At 41.4% G+C, this 22,076-nt stretch overlaps 1 protein-coding gene across 1 annotated transcript in view; it reads right to left on the bottom strand.

Moving 5' to 3' along the window:
• Window positions 1–22,076, bottom strand: part of LOC131688858 (uncharacterized) — a 708,198-nt gene that overhangs the window by 322,055 nt on the left and 364,067 nt on the right. Inside the window, exon 4 of the mRNA XM_058973432.1 lies at window positions 7,620–7,927. Coding sequence (XP_058829415.1) covers window positions 7,620–7,927 — 308 coding nt within the window. The remainder of the gene's footprint in view (window positions 1–7,619; window positions 7,928–22,076) is intronic.

Here is a 22,076-nt window from a genome sequence, read left to right as displayed (position 1 = left end):
CACTTCAGAACCGTCGGTAGGTCGTTTAGATAACAACTAAAAATCAGATGACCAAACTGTGAGCTTTGGCACACTGTCAGCACTGTTTGAGAAGCGATTTACACAGAAAGCCGTATGTTTCCTATCACACAAGTGTGATTCGATCAGTCACACGGCAGCAGCGGAAAAATTAAACTGTAACTCCCCTTTTCATCAATAAATTCTATGTAGGATAGTATCGAAAACTGTGATTAGTCCAATAATAGCAGGAGTGGCATTCCGTATCTCGATTCGTAACTTTATGAAGTCGTTTCGACTAAATTGCGGCTTTACGTATCTCATTGGACCAAGTGCTCGAGCTCCTTTTATCGCAGTACTAGATTTCGACTATAAGTCCATATCAACATTTGAATAGGGCTAATAAGATTTGTAAACAAACTTTTGTTTTGCTGATTTCTCCTAATTTGTTATCATTTCAACACAGAAAACATTTGAAAATGATTCTACCAAGGGTAAAGATGTTGATTCATGTGTATTTTTCATGAAATTCAACTCAGTGGCGGAATAATGAGCGAAATAAGTATGTTTACAAAAGTCTCATTCGCCCTTTTGAAGAATTACTATTGAAGTGTACCAGCTGCTCGAGTGGAACTTGTCAAATAAGAGTATAAACGAAATTTCAGTTCGTTTTGTTTATTGCCGTTAACCGCCAAATTGACAGAATAGAAGCGAATAAAGTAATCAACGGGATACGAGCCGAGCAACATATTCTATCGGATAGATTCACTTGTGACAGGATGAACCTAAACGACCCACTGTAGCTGAAGGGTCGTAAACTTTGCTAAACGAAAGTTTCTCCGAAGATGAGGCCGTTTTCGGTTTGATTATCAGTCTAATTTCCTACAATGGGATCTTCAACCACTGGTATGTCGTACCAGTATGGTTTCTTGTGCCGACAAGGGTGACCGTAATTTGCAGGACTATATGTATAATTGGCGCTCCTCCAGTGTGCTGCCAAAGGAAAAAGGTTTGATTATGCCATAGAAGAAATGCTGGATTGGTGGTGGGTTTTTACTATCTATTTTTAGGACTGACTAAAATCAAAAGACAGTGTCAATTGTGAGTAGAAGAATTCAAAGGGGTATTTCGTAGTTCTGTTCAATTTTGTTCGCTGTACGTTCTGTTATCTTGTATGTGTAAGGACAGTGTCGCGGAAATTCGTCATTATGCCAAAATGATCATAATATATGTCATATATTATGCTGTTCGTTTAAATAAACATAACTTTTCAAGGACACATCTTAGTTCAGGTACTTTCCCTTTCATGTACTGCATGAAATGTATCTGTCAAGTGTCAAATTTGGATATCGCGCCAGTTTCTAGTTGGCTTTTTTACGTTTTTGATAGTGTTATTCTCATTCATTCCGTTCTGTATCCGACGTATTCGGAACTACCTCTGATGCCATCCTATAGTGAAAGTTTCTCGATATTATGTTTATTTTTCTGTTTTTATGCTGTTTGTACAGTCATCTTTAAGTGTTTTCCCGCATTATCGACCGCTAGCACCAGCCGTCGTAAATTTGTTCTTCATCCAATGAAGCCCTCTGTGTCATCCACTTATCTACTGGTTCGCGAGTGCTGAGCAAAACAAACATGGAAAAACAACAATGCGGATTTTGTCATGATATCAACGATTTGGAACCTGTGCGTTGTGGCATGTGTGAAACTCCTTTCCATATTAGCCAAAATTGCTGTGGTTTCAATCTTCGCCCCTGTAAGGATGTCTTTGCCCAAGGCAAGCACCGACAATATCTCAACACAAATACAACAACTGTCTGGTATTTTTGAAGCGCTAAGCAAAAAAGTGGACAGCATTGCGATTACTTCAACTCCAAAACCTCCATTCGCGTGAAATGAAGACACCCATATGGACAGGATTGAGCTCGAAGCGCCGTTGCGAAAATGGCCAATCGGTTCGCCCAGCTACCGATCGTGGCATTAATCCAATTGATTTCGGCGACCTCTCTGTTGCCTTCATCACACCGGTCGCGCCCCCGCCAAGATTTTGACTTTATTTGTCCGGCTTCCAACCATTGATCAGCAATGACGATGTGCAGAAGATTGTCGCCCGCTGCTTAGATTTGGATACTCCGTTCGAAGTTATTCGTCTTGTACCAACAGGAAAGGACGTGAGCAATATGAACTACATCTCGTTTAAAATTGGCCTTGATCCAGCAACAAGAACAAGCCCTCGACGCAGCATGTTGGCCCACCGGTCTGATGTTCAGAGAGTTTGTCGAGATTTCAAAAAATACCCGATGAGACGACCATTTTTTATCACAAGGGAACAACCAGCAGCAACACCAACACAGCAGCAACCGTTTCCAGTGACAATAGTTTGAATGCAGTGCGATTTTCTGCGGACGGTGGGAACCCTTGTGCTAGGGTTCCCTTCAGAGGCGAGTATTTGAATGTTTCTTCTTCTCTTTTACCTGCATTCAATGATTGTCCCTTGCCGCATCTACCCGATCGCGATAGCAGAATTCTGTCGTATTACCAGAACGCGAGAGGATTAAGAACGAAGATTGAAGTCTTGTTCCTGAACTCTGCAGATTGCGACTTTGACGTGATCATTTTGACCGAAACTGGACTGGACGATTGCATCACCTCACTTCAACTGTTTGGATTGACTTACAACGTGTTTCGCTGCGATCGTTGTCTGCGCAATAGTTTCGATTTGGGGGTGTTTTGATAGCGGTAGCACAACAGTATGCCAGTAAGTTAGTGAGAACGATGAATGGACAGAATTTAGAGCAAGTCTCTGCGCTGATAAAAGGGAAAAAAATACTGATATGCGCTATTTATATTCCACCAGATCGTAATCATGATCTAAATGTGATCAATGAGCGCATTAGCTCCGTAAATGAATTGTCTGATAAAAGTTCGCCAGGCGACGCAGTGCTCGTGTGTGGTGATTACAATCAGCCACGTATGCATTAGGCTCAGAGTGATTTTGGTATTGTATGCAATAGTTCGCATTTGCCACTTACTAGCCACACACTGCTAGATGCCACGGAGTTTCTGGGTCTTGCACCGAAAAATCTTGTATGTAATTTGCTCGGACGTATACTTGATCTTGTTTTCTGCCCTTTCGATTGTGATACTAGAGTTGATAGTTGCGTTGCCCCGCTACTACCCGCAGATACCCATCATCCACCGCTTGTCATTTCAATCCATACAAATAGTGAAAGTATGCAATCGTCGACAATTAACGACATTAGCAATAGGCGCCAATTGAATTATCGGTTGATAGATTTTGCTGTTCTTTCTGATTATTTGAGCAATATTGATTGGGACTCGATGTTTGCAAATGGAGATGTTGATGATATGGCAGAAAGTTTTTGTGGTGAAATTAACCGGTGGCTTGAATTTAATGTTCATCGTGTCAAACCGCCCGTTTCCCCTGCTTGGAGCAGTTACGTCAGTTAAAGCGTGAGCGGAACGCTTATCAACGTAAACTTCGCCGCCAACGGGTCCTTGCCAATGCTTGCAACTTTCATCGATCTGTCAATGCATATCGTTCTCTAAACGCCAGTTTGTATAAATACTATGTGCTTCGCATGCAGACTAACCTACGACGAAATCCACGATGTTTTTGGCGATTTGCAAATTCCAAAAGAAAAAACTCATCGATACCGTCAATGTCTTTCTTGGTAGTGCGGTCGCTACTTCAGCTTCCGAATTATGTGAACTATTTGCGAGGCATTTCGCTGAAGTCTTCTCGAGCAGCTTTACTTCAAGATGAGAGGCGGAAGATACTGCTATCGACGTTGCCATCGGTGTAATTGATTTGGGAACTTTTGTTGTTACGCCTGAATTGGTTGAACATGCCGCAAAGAAACTAAAAAGCTCTTTTTCACCCGGAAATGGTTTGCCGGCAGTTGTTCTACGCCGCTGCATCACTGCTTTGGCAGGTCCATTGAGTAAGATTTTTAATCGATTATTTGAGCAAGCTAAGTTCCCTCGCATATGGAAGCAGTCATACATGTGTCCTATTTTTAAGGATGGCGATCGGCGGAATGCTGCAAATTATCATGGAATAACCAGTCTTTCTGCATCCTCGAAACTTTTTGAGATAATTGTGAGTGCTGCCATGTTAGATTGTGCAAAGAATTACATCTCGTTCGATCAGCATGGATTTATGCCAGGAAGATCAGTCGTAACAAACATGCTAAGTTTAACGTCCAAGTGTATCGCGGGCATGGAGGCCAAAGCACAGATGGATGTCATATATACAGATCTAAAGGCAGCGATCGACAAAATTGATCACAGGATACTTCTTTGCAAGTTATCTCGACTGGGAATGTCTTCTCAACTGGTTGCCTGGTTGGAATCGTATCTTTCTGGAAGAGTATTACAAGTAAAATTGAATGATAGCATATCATCGCAGTTCTCGAATAAATCAGGTGTTCTGCAAGGCAGTAACTTAGGACCCTTGCTATTCGCAATATTTTTTAACGATATCGCATTGCTTTTGGGAGCTGGTTGTAACTTAGTTTATGCAGATGATTTGAAACTGTACCTCCTAGTTCGCACGGTAGAGGATTGTTGGCGCTTACAAGGTTTGCTGCAACTGTTTGTTGATTGGTGCTGCAAGAATAAGCTTGTCATTAACGTGGCCAAATGCCAAGTAATAACGTTTCATCGAATCCCACGGCCCGTTATGTTCGATTACAGCATTAGCGGCATCGTTTTGACGAGAGTCGATCAGGTGTGCGATTTGGGAGTGTAGTTGGATGCAAAGCTGATGTTCGATTCACAACGCTCGTTGATCATCTCAAAAGCTTCGTGTCAACTGGGTTTTATCTTCAAAATTGCTATAGAATTCACGGATCCGCTTTGCATGAAAGCTCTGTACTGTTCACTCGTTCGCCCGATTTTTGAAAACGCCTCAGTGATCTGGTTTCCACATCAAGTTTCGTGGTGCATTAGAATCGAACGAGTGCAGAAACGCTTCGTTCGCATGGCACTTAGAAGCCTGCCATAGCGAGACCCAGTTAATCTGCCACAATATCAGGAAGGTGTGAGTTGCTGGGACTTGAAACATTATCAAGTCGCCAAAAAATTCAACAGGCGGTATTTATCGCAAAACTAATCAACAGGTAGATTGAAATAGATTTTCGTATACCAAATCGATCACTGCGAAACGGAACCCTACTTCAACACCGATTCCATAGAACTATATTTGGATACAACGAACCAATTGCTGCATGTATTCGCGCATTTACCGCCGTGGAAGAGCTCTTCGAATTTGGTGAGCCGTCCTGCCGCTTTGCCGACAAAATTAGACGATCTGCTGTGTTTTGATATTACTTTTTAATGTGAAGATTTGTGTGTACTAGGACTTAAGATAAATTGTAGTTATTATTGTTCTATGTGTTTGTGATTTTAAAAGATGGTGGTTTTTGCGCCCGTCTGAGAATAGCATGAAAGGTGTCCAACTCAGACAGGCTTTTTCCCATCCTGACTGTCCATGTAGACTCTAAAGTCCGATGGACATAATAAATGAATAAATAAATAAATGATATGGTTCCGAGACATTTAAAAGTAGAAGTGGTCTCTGATATGTATATATATATATATATATATATATATATATATATATATATATATATATATATATATATATATATATATATATATATATATATATATATATATATATATATATATATATATATATATATATATATATATATATATATATATATATATATATATATATATATATATATATATATATATATATATATATATATATATATATATATATATATATATATATAGTGATAGAGAATTCGTTGTTGTTTTTATAATGTTGCTCATTAATATTGAAAAAGTCGATCCTATCTTTTTAATTGAACATCGCAGTATAAATATTTTCGTCGCATTTTGAAACCTTATTTTTAGCATGTGCAGTATGACCAGGTATTATAAGGCTTTAAAGTAATACTGATGGTGGTTAACCCATTCAGGCCCATGTTGTTTGTGGACAACAACGTTTTTAAACAGCTATAACTTTTGATGGAGACAAGATTTGCTCACAAAAACAAGTAAGGCTAATGAATGTGACCATTGCCTTTCATTTGAGTAATAACAGTTATAAGGATCAGTTCTAGAAGCGAAGTTATTGCAATTAGTCTGATTGGATTCCGATGGAACAGTGCTGCCAGGGACAATTTACGTTCACATCGGAAAATGATTTTTTCATATATCTTCGTTATGTTGCAATATTATTGAAAACTGATAAAACTTATCAATTTAGACTGTCTTTAGCTACGTTTTCCATGCAATTGGACTATTGTAAGTGTTCTTGGAGAATTGTAATGAGCATTGGAAGGTAAAAATTGAGCAGCTTCTAGCACTGCAAGGGAAGCAACTATCTTTATGAAAATAGACATTTCTTGTTTCTTGATCTCATCGTGTTAAAGAAAAAAATAGCTTTGAAACCCTACATGCACTAGAAAAAAGTTGGGCATGAAAGGGTTAAGAGATTGACCGAAAAATGTTCACAATCTGTTCACGTCACTCAACCTTACCAACTCTTTTCAATATTTGAGCATTGGCTTAGTTGGATATCGCCTGAGAGATATAACTGTATTTTTGAATTTCTTTCTTGTTACAAAATTTTAATATATCTCTGCATTTAATTTATTTAGTGAATGCTGCGAATATTGTACCAAAGGCACGTATTACACTCTTCTACCGTATTAAAGGCATAAGCATTTTTATTATACGGCAAATGGTTTACAGATTTACTACACATCATTACACTTGAATTCGTTTATCATCATTTCAATATTTTCATCAATCAACCGAATCGTTAAGTGCAGTCTCTGAACCACACTGTGCGCTGTTATTAACGCTATTTCACGACCTTTTTCCTAAAGCATCAATTTGTATTCAGGCATCAAATTTAATACCAAATTTGCAAATGCCTCGTGTTGTCGTAAAAGAGTTTTATTGGATACACAACACATCACTGCACCGATATTGGAAAGCGAAAAGCTTAGAATTGAAATCAATAAAATATCCGCACACGACCCAAACCCGCCCGCATAAATATTTTACGTTTCACGAACAGAATATTTGCATAAAGAAGTGAACCAGCGAATGCCTACATGGCGAACGGTGGTGTTTTCTATGCTTCTAATAACTGTGTGAATTTTGAAATCCAATCGGAAGAATGCGGTTCGTTTGATCTCCTTTGAATAGGTTCGTGTCAAAACCGAAAGCTATCGCGTGTTCGTATAGTCTATATGGCAACAATAGTAGATACCCACTGTAACTAAAGTATTGTATACGGCAAATTTGAAAGATCTAAAGAACGTGGATTTCAGATGGTTTGGATCGCACAGCAGACAACAGGGAGGTTGTCATATTGTAATAGCATTTTATGCGAGTATTGAATAAAAGCGTACCTACTTGATAGACAGTACAAATGTCGCTTATGCCAATGTGGTTGGAAGAAATGCAAAATTTCTCAAATTCTTCGACCCGAAACGTTCAACCAACCGTGCGTTACTTTATTGAGTAATAACAAGTTGAACCAAATTGGGAAATGCGAAAAAAATACTCACATTTGATATACTGCTCGTTCCGGGATATAACCTTCTCGGCGTTCTTTCGGGCGAGGAAAAACCACTCCGATGTGTTGCCCAAGTAATGATACTCGGCCGCCAGATCCTTGGCCAGGGAAGCTCCCTGGTCGGGTGTTGGCAGCCGATAGGCGAACGGGCAGAACAACCCCTTCTTCGCCGGATGCTGGTTCCAGTCGAAGCAATTTCCGGCGGCGAAGATGTCATCGTCAAATTCCACCATCGACAGAACGGATGCGTGGAGCAGATGTTCCGACGCTTGCACTTCGGGTGCGGCAAATTTGAAGATCCTGCAATGAAAAGAAGCGGAAATTTGCGCCAGCATTAGCAATCGATAAACGGTGATTATGAAGGCTGCTCCCGAGAACACACGCACGCACACGCTCACATAAGTAAGATTTTCGCCACGATGGAAATGAGTGCTTTTCCGTTAGAATCATGAAAAGGGATATTGAATATGGACACCGGTTCCGGGATTAGACAGCGTGCTAATAGATTAATGTCTAGTGGATGAATGTCCAATTATATTGTAATCGCTATAATAATCTGTTGACGGCTGACAGGTGGTTTTCTTTCTTCTTAAGTATACCGCCTGCTACGATTTATTTCACTTCCATAGGAAGGTATATTTATGCGTCAATTGGATACTTTGCATATCGTCGGTTTATATCAATAGCGGTACATTTCAAAAAAATTCAGTTTCGAGGTGTTGATGGTAAATTACGTCTGACAGCGCAGAGTTTTACTCTGCAAAACATTTTTAAATTAAAAAAATTAGAATATTACATAGCTTTTAATAATGCAGTTAGGTTTTGTATTGCCAATATAATATTCGGATTCGGACAATAGAAATGTTTTGCTGTTTCAGAATAAAAACGCTTATTCTGAACCTTCACAAATTTTGAGATGTGCCCAAGGATGTGCCTCCGTAGCACGAAAGTGACGATATGTACGATGTTAGCTAGTTCAAGGTTTAGGTATTTATACTGGATCATCAGGGCTTAGAAAATGAAGCCATTAATATGAGAATGGGAACTTCACGCTCTTTCGCCATCCCGCCCGTACGTATGTCTTCTGCGTATACCCAAGCGGCTCACACCGGGTTTCTACATTAGTTCAGCGGTTTATAAAGATATGTGCCAGCTGAACACTGCTCTTCGTGATGTAACCGCTAGGTGAATGTTTCACGGGGTTCAGATATGAGAAGCACCAGAATAAATAATTTTGGCGAAGATGAATTTGCTAATGTGGTGCTTTCATAGAGCATCATTTGTATGTAAATAAAACGTTCCATAATAATGCATATCGTTATTGTAAACTTGTTTATTTGGTGGGAATCTAAATCATATCGAAGTATGGCAAACGACACATGGAAAAACTTTTTTTACTGGCGTTCTCAACGGAGTCCAAGCGCGAAGACGACTTTACCAACCTTTAGTCTGTTACTTGACTTACGAGAGCAGATAATCTCTTGCATTAATTATATCCAAAGAACGCTTTGCACATACCGCGAGCCATTTCTGTAACCAGACGAAACACTACCAGAATCTATGCGCCAAAAAGAAGTAAAGAAATAAATTTGTCCACTACAACCAATACTAACAAACAACCTTCGACATCGGGGGATATACCACAAACAGCCGGTCAAAAATAATTACCAGGAAATAATTTTTTGCAGTATCACCAAACCAATCCAGCTTTTTACGTACCATAATGGCGGTCTAAATTGTTTAGTTCGTAATATGTTTAATTTCCCTTTTTTGACTATAATCGTTTACGCCAGCTTGACAGCAACGCCCAGTCGACAAAGTCCACGAGAAAGGGAAAAAGTGCAAAATCGGCAAAGTCCCAAAAAGTCCATTTTCATGAAATTTGTTTTTTTAGGTAACATAAAATCTCGACGTTTCATGCATTTTAAAGATGTTTGGCATCAAAAATACGAATTCGATTTCTGAAATTTCATGAGGTCCCTCCCTTGAAAAAAAAATTGAGTTCCGGCTTATATGGGAATTTCATATGTGACCGAACGGATTAGTCTATATTTCCGGAACTGTATAAGCGATCCGTGCGAAATTTTATAGACATCTGTGGGAATAATATACCTATCATTTGGGACTAAGTTTGTGAAAATCAGCCTAACCATTTCCGAGAAACTGATATGAGTTTGCTAGTTTTGAAAGATGGCCGCTTTTCCCGGGCACTTCCGGAACCGTCTATGGTGGTCAATGTAGTCAACGAAAGTTTGTTTGGCCGTCGGTGACCTAGAACTGAAAATTTAAGTTGTTTGAGAGACATTTTAGTGAAATTTTTACCTTATTTGCTTTCATCGGAGGTTGAATCGGAATTTGCTATGTGATCGCACGCCACAACCCGTAACTCCGGAACCGGAAGTCGGTTCGGGATGAAATTGAATATCCATTTACGGGGACGCAACATCTTTCATTTGAGACTAAGTTTAGTTGATTAGGTCTAGCCATCTCCGAGAAACTGATGTGACTGTTATTCTGAATTTGGATACTTCCGCCGGGGCTTTCGGAACCGATGATGGTGGCCAGGGTGACCAAAGAGACTTTGAATGGCTGTTAGTGACCTAGTACTACAAATCGAAGCAGTTGTGGTCACATTTTGGAAAAATTTTCACCATTATACATTCATTGCAGAATTTATTAAAATCGACATTTTCTACGTGATCGTACTCATCACCCTGTAATTCCGGAACCGGAACGCGGATCCATTAGAAATTCAATAGCAGCCTATGGGAACGTTATACCTTTCATTTGAGATTAAGTTTATCAAGATCGGTTCAGTCATCTCTGAGAAAAATGAGTGACATTTTTGGTCACATACACACACAGACGCGCATACACACATACATACATACACACGCACAGACATTTGCCGAACTCGACGAACTGAATCGAATGGTATATGTCACTCGGCTCTCCGGGCCTCCGTTAAAAAGTCGGTTTTCAGAGCAATTGCAATACCTTTCTATTGAGAAAGGCAAGAAGGGTAATTAAACGTATTACGAACTAAACAATTTAACCGCCATTATGGCACGTAAAAAACTGGATAGCTAACAGAGTTAGAGAAGTAATAAACAAACAAAAAAATAATGTTCAAATAATTTTTTATGATAATAGTTAAAAGTTAAAATTGGAGATTCTTTCACTTCGTCAACTATTTTCGTTCTTTACAAGTCTGCAACATTCTTCGTAAATATTTTTGGGATGTTGTTCATAAAAATCTGAAAATGCATTTGACAAAACCGGTCACTGAATGGATGAAGGGAAAAGACGCATATTCGTTTTGGTTATGACTGCAGAAAGGAATGAAAAGGCGCTACTACACTAAATATTGATTGGTCGGTTTTTCTCTCCATTCGTTTGACCGTCGTTGTACTACCAGCTAGCAGAAAAACATAATGTTTCACGGCATGGCCCGTACCAAACAGACCGTCCGCAAGCAGTCAACAACGAAGGCCATCCACAAAAGTGGCCCAACCCCTGGTGGCGTTGAGAAAGCCAATCGCTACGGAATAGGAACTGTCGCCCTGTGAGAAATTCGCCGCTATTAGAAGTCAACGGAGCTACTAATCCACAAGCTGCCCTTCCAGCTTGTGGTCCGTGAGATTGCACAGGATTTCGAAATCGATGTACGCTTCCAGAGCTCAGCCGTAATGCCCCCCCCATACGGCCAGCGAGGCTTACCAGGTAGGTTTGTTCGGGGATACGAAATAATGCGCCATCTACGCCAAGCGAGTAACCATCATGCTAAAAGACATCCGACTGGCTAGCCGGATCTGCGGTGAACGGACCTCCATTGTTTTTCCTTCCACGGTAAAACAAACCAACGGTCCTTTTCAGGCCCAATCAAAAATATCACTTACACCGTACGTCGATGCATACGATGGAAATGATGGTGACAATCGAGTCTCCTTCCGACGAATTCCCTATGCAAAAGGGTTGAAAGCGAAGAAAGCTCCCGCACAGGACGGTATCTCCAATGTGGCACTGAAGACCGCGTTGCTGGTGTTTCCTGAACATGTTCAGGATAGTCCTACAGAAATTCTGCCAAAGCCGGAAGCCACCAAGCCAAGAAACACCGCAACACGTGGTCTTCGAATGCCCTAGGTTCGAAGAAGTTCGAAGGGATGTTACACAGTACAGTACCTGGTATGAAAGTTGACAATATCGTTGAAGAGATGTGTCACAACGAGCGTATCTGGGATGCTGTCAACAGAGTGGTTACGTGTATACTCTATGAGCTGTACCAACAAAGTAACGTCATTGGCTAGAAAGTCGTCGTGAAACCACAAATCGGGTTTCAAGAGAAATTCCGCCGCCGGGAAACTCTCCGTCGGTGTAGACGTGGTCCATCAACGAGGACCAGTTGAGTAGTATGCAACGTAACACCGGGTTCGGGTCGCCGGCTCGCCAGCGAACCAGACGTCAGGCTTTACCGAAATCGCCGAACCAACCTCGACACCCTACCGGGTAGCTCGGGAGCAGGCTAGATCCACCGCCGTAGGTTAGAGCGAGTAGACCGCGTCGAATACCAATGGGTCATTGGGACCTGATGGCGTTCACAAGCCACCCAGAATCGCTGGACAAACCTCAGCATCTACTAGCTGGCCCGTTGAGTAGGTCGACCGCCAGTCACTATATCGGGAAAAAGCGGGAAGTTAAATGGCTCACAAAAACGAACATCGGTATCGGGGGCAATTTAACACCGGGGAATTCACGGTAGGGTAGTTTAACCGCCGTGGACTACCTGACAGAATCGCGACGAAAAGGGAAGCTAATAGGCTCACGAAGCAAACATCAATTCCGAGAAAAATTCAGTTGCCGGAGATCTCTCAGTCGGAGTAGGATAATGACCAAGTTGATCTCGATAAAACTGGGAGCTAAATGGCTCAAGGAAGCGGGTATCGGTGTCGGAAGAAATTCCTCCGTCGTGGAACCATCAGTCGGAGTAGAGTAAACTCACCGTCGGGGACTATTCAAGTAGATCGTGATAAAGCAGGGAGCTGAATAGCCAACGGAAACAGGAGCTAATTAACTCAAAGAATCAGTACCTAAACGGCTCACGGGGACGAGAGTTAAACGGCGACGTAATAGATGGAGAGAAGAAGCAAAAGAAGAGTCGAGAATTATATCAAAGTTCAAAGGTCGAGCCTTTTCATAAACCAAGTGAGGCTCCGAGATAGAGCAGAAGAAAAAGTTGCAAAGAAAGCATAACGATCCTCCAACCCCCCCCCATAACAGTTTTAGCCTTCGCCTTGAAAGGTTGTGTTTGCTGATTGGTTGTAGCAACCAAGGCTGTGCAAGCCGTGAATAGGCTAGAAGTTTGTGTACCGTGTCAGTATTTGATGCCGTGTTGGTGCGGAGACAGGCAGGATTGTTGGTTGCGAGAGCGGTCGTTTGGTGGTGGTACCACGCGATAAGCGAGTGTTGGTGCGAAGGCAACGAAGTCTCAGGTAAGCGGCGCCCCACCTTGGTGGTAGTAGTGGTTGCGCTGCATACAACCGACGCTTGCGACGGAGTGAGACAGAGCTGCATCTGGTTGGTGAAGCGGCTCGCTTCATCATCATTCATTCATCCGTATTAGTGCAGATACGGGATTTTGAGTATTTGTGTACCTAACCACGCTGCGTAGCAGGGGAATACCTCTGGACCCACAGGTAAGCGGCGGCCCCACCTTGGTGGTGGTAGTGGTTACGCTGCATACAGTCGGCGCTAAGTGAGACAGAGCTTCTTGTTGGTGAAGCGTCTCGTTTCATCATCACTTATTCATCTGTGCTAGTGCAGAAACGGGCTTTTGTGTATTTGTGTACCTAGCCACGGTGCATAGTAAGGAAATACCCCTGGACCCACAGGTATACAGCGGCTCCATCTTAGTAGTGGTGGTTGCGCTGTGTTCAACCCGAGCGTGACAGAGGGAGACAGCGAGAATCTGCAACTCTTCGAAGGACAGGTAGATTTTAATATAATTTTGCTAGTGTTGGTATTTAATTTACTTACTGTGTATGGTAGGCGAGATGGAGGATAGTGAGATGGAATCCTCCATTTCACAAGAGCAAAACTCTTCTGATCCCCCTCCCTCAACTCCCCTTAGAATAAAATTATACCCCCAAGGGTCTTCTGGACCTTGGCAGGTTTTCTTCAGGCGGAAAGGAAAGCCATTAAACCTTGTGCAAATTGCACGGGATCTGACTTCACGATTTTCTGCTGTAACAGAGATCGTGAAAGTAAATAAAGATAAACTTCGAGTTAGCATTGATAACATTAGACAAGCTAACGAGATAGTAGCATGCGAACTCTTCACGCGTGAATATAAAGTTTATATACTTTCGCGCGATATAGAATGCGATGGAGTCATCTCCGAACCCAGCCTCACTGCCGAGGATATACTTAAGCATGGTGTTGGTTGTTTCAAGAACACCCTGCTTAATAAAGTAAAAATACTCGATGTTAAGCAATTGTACTCAGTATCAATTGAAGAAGAGAAAAAAGTTTACCGACCATCCTATTCATTTCGTGTAACTTTCGCTGGGTCTGCTTTGCCTAGCCATGTTCTCATTAATAAAATTCGTCTCCCCGTTCGCCTTTTCATCCCTCGTGTGATGAATTGCCTCAATTGTAAACAGCTTGGCCACACAGCCACTTACTGTTCCAATAAGGTACGGTGTGGCAAATGTGGGGGGCCTCATCAAGAGGATACATGCAATAAAAACTTAGAAAAATGTTTACATTGCGGAGAAACTTCACACGAGCTCCTTGCATGTCCCATATATAAAATGCGGGAGGAGAAAATTAAACGATCCTTGAAGGAGAGATCTAAGCGCTCTTATGCAGAAATACTGAAAAATGCTACTCCTGAACCCACGGTCCCAGAAAACAGATACGCTATTCTATTGCCGAAAGAGTCTGACTCTTACGAAGCGTCCGAAGGTACATCATTTGTTTTACCTAGAGGATCCAGGAAAAGAAAACAATCCTCTTTTCCCAAACTGCCAAGCAAGGGCCTTAAAATTTCTCCTCCAACAAATAAATTGCGGCCAAAGCTAAAGAATTCCGATGCAATACCGAAGCCAGTCCCTCCCGGTTTTGGTAATGTACAATCCAAATAGAACACCATTACTGGAAATAATAAAACTTCAACTTCCTCCGAGCCTCAACCGGGGATAGGTTTATTGAAATTTTCTGAAATTGTTGATTGGATTTTCAAAGCATTCAATATTTCTGAACCACTAAAAAGTATACTTTCAGCGTTCCTCCCAACAATTAGAACATTCTTAGAGCAGCTGATTGCTCAATGGCCCATCCTTGCAGCGATTGTATCTTTCAATGGGTAATTCACCTCCTCCAATGAAAGATTCCATCACTGTTTTACAGTGGAATTGCAGAAGTATCATACCTAAAATTGACTCCTTAAAAATTTTGCTGCATAATTTGAAATGCGATGCTTTTGCTTTATGTGAAACATGGCTTACCTCAAACATTAATTTCAACTTGAATGATTTCAACATTATTCGCCTAGACCGAGACACCCCATATGGAGGAGTGCTTCTAGGAATTAAAAAGTGCTATCCTTTCTATAGAACTAACATCCCCTTGTTTGCGGGCATTGAGGATGTAGCTGTCCAAACGAATATTAAAGGCAAAGACATGTCTATCGCTTCTATATATATACCTCCCAAAGCTCAAATTGGACAACGTCAAATTTTTGAGGTAGTGGAATCCATGGCTGCTCCGCGGCTGATACTGGGAGACTTCAACTCGCACGGAGTATTGTGGGGTTCCCTCTTCAATGATAATCGATCCTCTTTGATATACAATGTTTGTGACGAGCTCAATATGACAGTTTTAAATACAGGCGAAGCAACACGCATTCCCAGACCACCCGCACGACCAAGTGCATTAGATATATCTCTATGCTCGACATCACTTCGGTTAGATTGCACGTGGAAGGTTGTACCTGATCCTCACGGTAGCGATCATTTGCCAGTCGTTATTTCAATTAACAGTGAATTAGGCCTCACGAATTCAATCAATGTACCTTATGACTTGACACGAAATATTGATTGGAAAAAATACCAATCTTTAATTTCCACTTCTCTTGTTTCGACGGAAGAGCTACCACCTACCGAAGAATATGAATTTCTAGCGGGTTTGATTATTGAAGCAGCAGAACAAACCCAAACGAAATGCAATCCTGGCATGATAATGAACAGCCGGCCTCCTAATCCCTGGTGGGACAAAGAGTGCTCGGATGCATATGAAGCTAAACAAGTTGCTTACAAAGAAATTATGAAACGGAAAGGGTGTACACGTGCAAACTTTGAAAATTATTCGATTTTACAAAACAAATTTGACAGTCTCCGTCGTGCCAAAAAGTCTAGTTATTGGAGACGTTTCGTTGATGGCTTGTCAAGAGAAACATCAATGAGTACTCTTTGGAACACAGCCAGAAGAATGAGGAATCGAAACGTAACTAATGAAAGCGAAGATTTTTCGAATCGCTGGATATTTAATTTTGCCAAGATATTTGTCCAGATTCTGCTCCTGCGCAGAAAATCATTCGCGATGCTCCCACAAGTAACGATTCCATAGATTCGCCTTTTACAATGATGGAATTTTCAATTGCACTCCTCTCATGCAACAATAATGCTCCGGGTCCAGACAGAATTAAATTCAACTTGGTGAAGAATCTGCCTGACCTAGCAAAAAGACGCTTGTTGAATTTATTCAATAAGCTTCTTGAGCAGAACATAGTCCCGCACGACTGGAGACAAGTGAGAGTTATCGCCATTCCAAAACCGGGAAAACCAGCCTCCGACCATAACTCGTACCGACCGATTGCAATGCTATCCTGCATCAGGAAATTGTTGGAAAAAATTATCCTACGACGTCTCGACAATTGGGTTGAGGCGAACGGCTTGCTATCAGATACCCAGTTTGGTTTTCGGAGGGGAAAGGGAACGAATGATTGTCTGGCGCTACTTTCGTCAGAAATCCAACTAGCTTACGCAAAAAAAGAACAAATGGCGTCTGTGTTCTTAGACATAAAAGGAGCATTCGACTCTGTTTCCATTGATGTTCTCTCAGAGAAACTACATCAATGTGGTCTTTCACCAATATTAAATAATTATTTATACAACTTATTGTCAGAAAAGCACATGCATTTTTCATATGGCGATTTGGCAACATTCAGAATAAGTTACATGGGTCTCCCACAAGGTTCTTGTTTAAGCCCCCTTCTCTACAATTTTTACGTGAATGACATTGATAATTGTATTGTCAGCCCATGCACTCTAAGGCAACTTGCAGATGATGGCGTGGTTTCTGTCACAGGACCAAAAGCCATAAATTTACAACAACCACTGCAAGATAGTTTGGATAATTTATCAAGTTGGGCTTTGAAGTTAGGCATCGATTTCTCTACGGAGAAAACAGAGTTGGTTGTTTTTTCAAGGAAGCGTGATCCAGCTCTGCTTCAGCTTCAGTTGGTTGGTAGAATGATAGCCCAAGTCATGACCTTTAAATATCTCGGAATTTGGTTCGATTCTAAAGGTACATGGGGAGGCCACATTACGTATCTGATAAAGAAGTGCCAACAAAGGATAAATTTTCTCCGAACAATAACCGGATCTTGGTGGGGTGCTCATCCAAGTGACGTGATAAGATTGTATCAAACAACGATACTTTCAGTAATGGAATATGGGTGCTTCTGTTTCCGTTCAGCTGCAAACACTCACATTATTAAATTGGAACGAATACAGTATCGTTGTTTACGAATCGCCTTAGGTTCCATGCAATCGACACATACGATGAGTCTTGAAGTTCTAGCGGGAGTTCTTCCCTTAAAAGATCGATTCTGGGATCTCTCCTCTCGTTTACTTATACGATGTGAGGTTATGAATCCACTTGTAATTGAAAATTTCGAAAGACTTGTCGAGCTTCAATCCCAAACCAGATTCATGACAGTGTACTTCAATCACATGTCACAAGAAATAACGCCTTCTAGTTATGTTCTGACATGTGTTAATATACTAGATACTCCCGATTCCACTTTATTTTTCGACACGTCCATGCAAGAGGAAATTCGTGGAATCCCGGATCACCAGCGCTCTCTGGAGATCCCTAAAATATTCATAAGTAAATACCAACACATTGACTGCCATAAAATGTTCTACACTGATGGGTCACGAATCAATGAGGGCACTGGCTTCGGTATTTTCAACCATAACACCGCGATCTCTTTCAAGCTTGCAGAACCTGCCTCTGTTTACACAGCCGAACTAGCAGCAGTTCACCATAGTCTGGAAATCATTGATACTTTACTTCCGAGCCATTATTTCATCCTCACAGATAGCCTCAGCACAATTAAGGCACTACACTCATTAAAGCTTGATAATCACGCTCCGTTCTTTTTGAAGAAGATACGAGAATACTTAACCAAATTAACAAATAAATCTTATCAAATTACCTTAGTGTGGATTCCCGCTCATTGCTCCATACCGGGTAATGAGAGAGCGGATAATTTAGCCAAAATAGGGGCGCTGGACGGTGACATCTATGAAAGACCTATTGCCTTCAATGAATTTTATAGCGCTTCTCGTCAGAGGACGCTTACTAGTTGGCAAACATCATGGGACAATGGAGATCTGGGACGATGGTTGCACTCAATTATCCCTAAAGTATCAACGAAGGCATGGTTCAAAGGGTTGGATGTAAGTCGAAACTTCATTCGTGTGATGTCTAGACTCATGTCCAACCATTATACGTTGAATGCGCATCTCCGCCGTATTGGGATCGCAGAAGATAATCAATGTGCTTGCGGAGAGGGTTACGAATTGAACATTGAACATGTTGTTTGGTCTTGCATTGAATATCGTGAAGCCAGATCCCAATTAATAGACTCCTTACGAGCCAGAAGAAAACCACCCTATGTACCTGTTCGTGATATCCTCGCTTTACGAGATCTTACATACATGAGCCATATTTATCATTTCCTGAAATCAATAAATATTCAAATATAATTATCCCCACAATGTGTCTAGTTTTTTTCCCTTGCTACCCACAAACAATTTAGATTTCTTCGCAGTTAGTTAAGTTAGATAAAACGATATAAATAAAGAAAAAAATAAACAAAGATTACAGAAAAACTATCAATAGGTTTACAATGAAATTCAAGAAAATCGCGTATAAATAAAAATATTCAAAATGATGATTATCCTCAGTGTTAGCATTAGAAAGTGTTTTTTTTATAACGTGATTGTCTTAAGAACCTTTGTAACATGTTATGTAAAAAAACCCCGGCGTAAAAAAGCTTTTGCAAATGCCGTGTCAAATAAACGTTTTATGAAACCCCCCCCCCCTCACGTAGTAATACCTAGTCGTAGTTCCGTGGGGAAGAAGGGCGTAAAGAGTAAAGAGTGTTTTAGTGGTTGGGAACGAACGTGAGTCGTGAATCCCACATAGTGTCAATACACTACAGGCCAGGCTTTTGAAGCTTTTTAACCCTTTGCAACGCGATTTTTTTTCATTGTTAATACTTATAAGGCTCTCGCCTCGGAAGGTGCAAAGTCCCAGATGGGGGTTTTGCCTAAGCTCCGACTCCTGGTATGGGAGTCCTGGAGTGGGCACTCAAGGCCTCTTTAGTTCCGAGTCCCAGGGCGTTGCGGATGTGTGGCGGTCCTAAAGAAAATAGCACACTTCCTACCTTACGTACAAATTTATTCCGGTTCGGGTGCGGTGGTGACGATGGCGTGAGTTTTCGATGGCGGCAGGCAGCGGGCGACGATGATCATGAATGACACGTGCGGCAGGCAGGTAAGTTGAGCTGTTTTGTGGGCTACGAGGCCGGGAGAGCCACGGGGATTTCAATTCACTGTATCCGGGACCACGAGAAACGGGTGGTTTGGGCGTATACGGGTTTGGGCGCGCAGGGCTTGTCGTCCTTGGCGTTTAGCAGGCGAAAGTGCCGGAATGCACGAGGCAATCGTGTCCTGCGACGGAGTCCTTGACGGTGAGCCGTTACTTTTAGTTTTAGGGGAAACGGCGACCCAATTTGGAAAAGGACGTAGTGGTAACTGTCCAGCTAATAATGTTCGTTTAAACTTTTTCCACGAGGGCCGTAGCGATGGCACCTCGAACACGTCTTACACTTGCTATCGTCCAAGTCCAACTCTCCAATCGCCTTCTCTTATCGTAGCCTTCTAACCAACTCCCGCTCGCTATCTCTCTCGCTCTCACTCTTTCCGTTTCATTTTCCGCGCCAATCCACTGCATTTTTCACCCAAACTCTGTGTTCTAATCCACATCTCTTCTTTACCGACCGCCCACTTTAAATTCACCGTTGCTCCTACACAAACTGATTATAATTTATCCCTACGGTTCACACATCTTTAATAAAACTAAGATGCGTTACGGTAACACTCCCCCTCTGGTCAGCGAAAAAAAATGAATGATACACAAATACATTATATTGAAATAACAAGAAAAATAAACCATTGATAATCACACATAGAAGAATAGGTGGCCACCATAATATACCAAAAACGCTTACACTAATATAAATAAACGTTTGGCTATTCTTACATCGATCATCGGGTGCATTCCGAGTCTTATTTACTACGGTCAAAATTCTCGATCAGTTTAGGCACCAGAGACAGTGCCAAATTGTATTGAGTAGCACAGACGGATTACGCAACGAGAATTAAGTATATGCCTGTTTCACCACATTTGTTAATCTTTTCACGGAAAGGGTACGAAACCGACGCGCCGCGAGTATTCATATTCATATTACGACGTCTAAGGTTCACGTGAGACTAAGGATGAAAGCCAGATTCGTATCTTACAACACGTCGGGTGAAATCGTCACGATGATCGATCGAACGAGATAAGGATCACAGATTAGGTGATAAGAGCTCTCGCTTCGAACCTCGTAGGATTATAATAGGGGTTTGAATACTTTTACATGGTCGGTGTTAAGTCAGACCGGACTAAGTGACAAATTATTGATTTCGAGAAAAACGAGTTTTAAGTTTGAATCGCAGCATCCTTTACATTATGATTGGCAATTAATTTGTGCCATAGTTCTTGTTTATTTGTTACTATGTTTTAATTGCCGCAAGGTTCTACTGTATCGATTTTATTGGCTATTTTCGGCAAATTTGAGACTAAGAGAAACGAAAGCAATGAAATTGAAAGACGGATAGGTATTCTAGAGCGAATCAGTTATAAACTTAGAACGGAAAACTAGAACTAGGCAGGCTCATATGGGCATGATCGAAAGGAAATGTGCAGAATTTTTTTGCCTTCTGCAGAGTAGGAGTTGGGCGTTTCACCCAAGTCTACCGCATGGTCTATGGTAGAACATAACTCATCATCATGTTTTACCGCCGACGCCGGCGTCCATATGAGCCTGCCTAGTTTTAGTTTTCCGTTCTAAGTTTATAACTGATTCGCTCTAGAATACCTATCCGTCTTTCAATTTCATTGCTTTCGTTTCTCTTAGTCTCAAATTTGCCGAAAATAGCCAATAAAATCGATACAGTTCTTGTTTATTGTTACATATTTCAAATCTGAAAAAAGGCAAATGCAGCTGACGAAATTTTTTATCCAGTGATATCATTATCTCATTTTTTGATGTTTTGCGACTTGGTCCGGTCTGACTTAATACCGACCACATGTCACTGTTAATTAAATAAATTTCCCATGGGATCGGGTTTTCGTGCAGTTAGCCAAGGGCAATACTAATTTCACTTACACAGCTTTGTATTAGTTGAAATCATATCCGGATATCAGTAGTCGTTTAACTCTGAACCTATGAAGGTCAGAGTCCGCGCGCGATTTCGAGAGGATTTCCAGGGCCATGATTCGCAGACGTCTCCGCGATTTGGAGCTAGGATATCCAATACAACGTTCATCTCCACGTGTAGACCAGCTTTACCGCCATGAATGATCTCCCAGTCACCGTTCTGGATAGGGAATTAGATGCTACTTTGGCTAAGTTGAGGCCTTTTATCATCAAGGAGTGTTGAAGGTCATGAGGTAATTATCACTATTGTTGGTCGAAAATATGAATAATAGCAATCTGCTATACGATAATCTTCTCTTGTTCTATATTGTTAGTTTCATTTTAGGTTTGGTCTACCCGGTTTTCAGCAAATTTGCTGGCCAGACACTAATATTGCGGCCATTAGAATCAGTTAATTCGTACGAAGATGACCCGTGCTTGGCCACAACAGTGCAAGGTAAATATTGAGCTCCGAGTTTGGCGTTATAGAACTCGCTTGCGTTTGACTGCTTCGTATTTCTTTTATAAACTGTTTCGCCTATCTTGAAAGGTTCGGCTGGTTTACGGGTTCTTAAGCTGTAGGTTTTTGCACACGCAGTGTGTGCCTTTAAGAGGTTATTTTTAACAATGAAA

Source organism: Topomyia yanbarensis, chromosome 3, assembly GCF_030247195.1.
Source record: "Topomyia yanbarensis strain Yona2022 chromosome 3, ASM3024719v1, whole genome shotgun sequence".
In the NCBI taxonomy this organism is placed as follows: Eukaryota; Metazoa; Arthropoda; class Insecta; order Diptera; family Culicidae; genus Topomyia; species Topomyia yanbarensis.
This window is presented reverse-complemented; position numbering and strand designations above follow the sequence as displayed.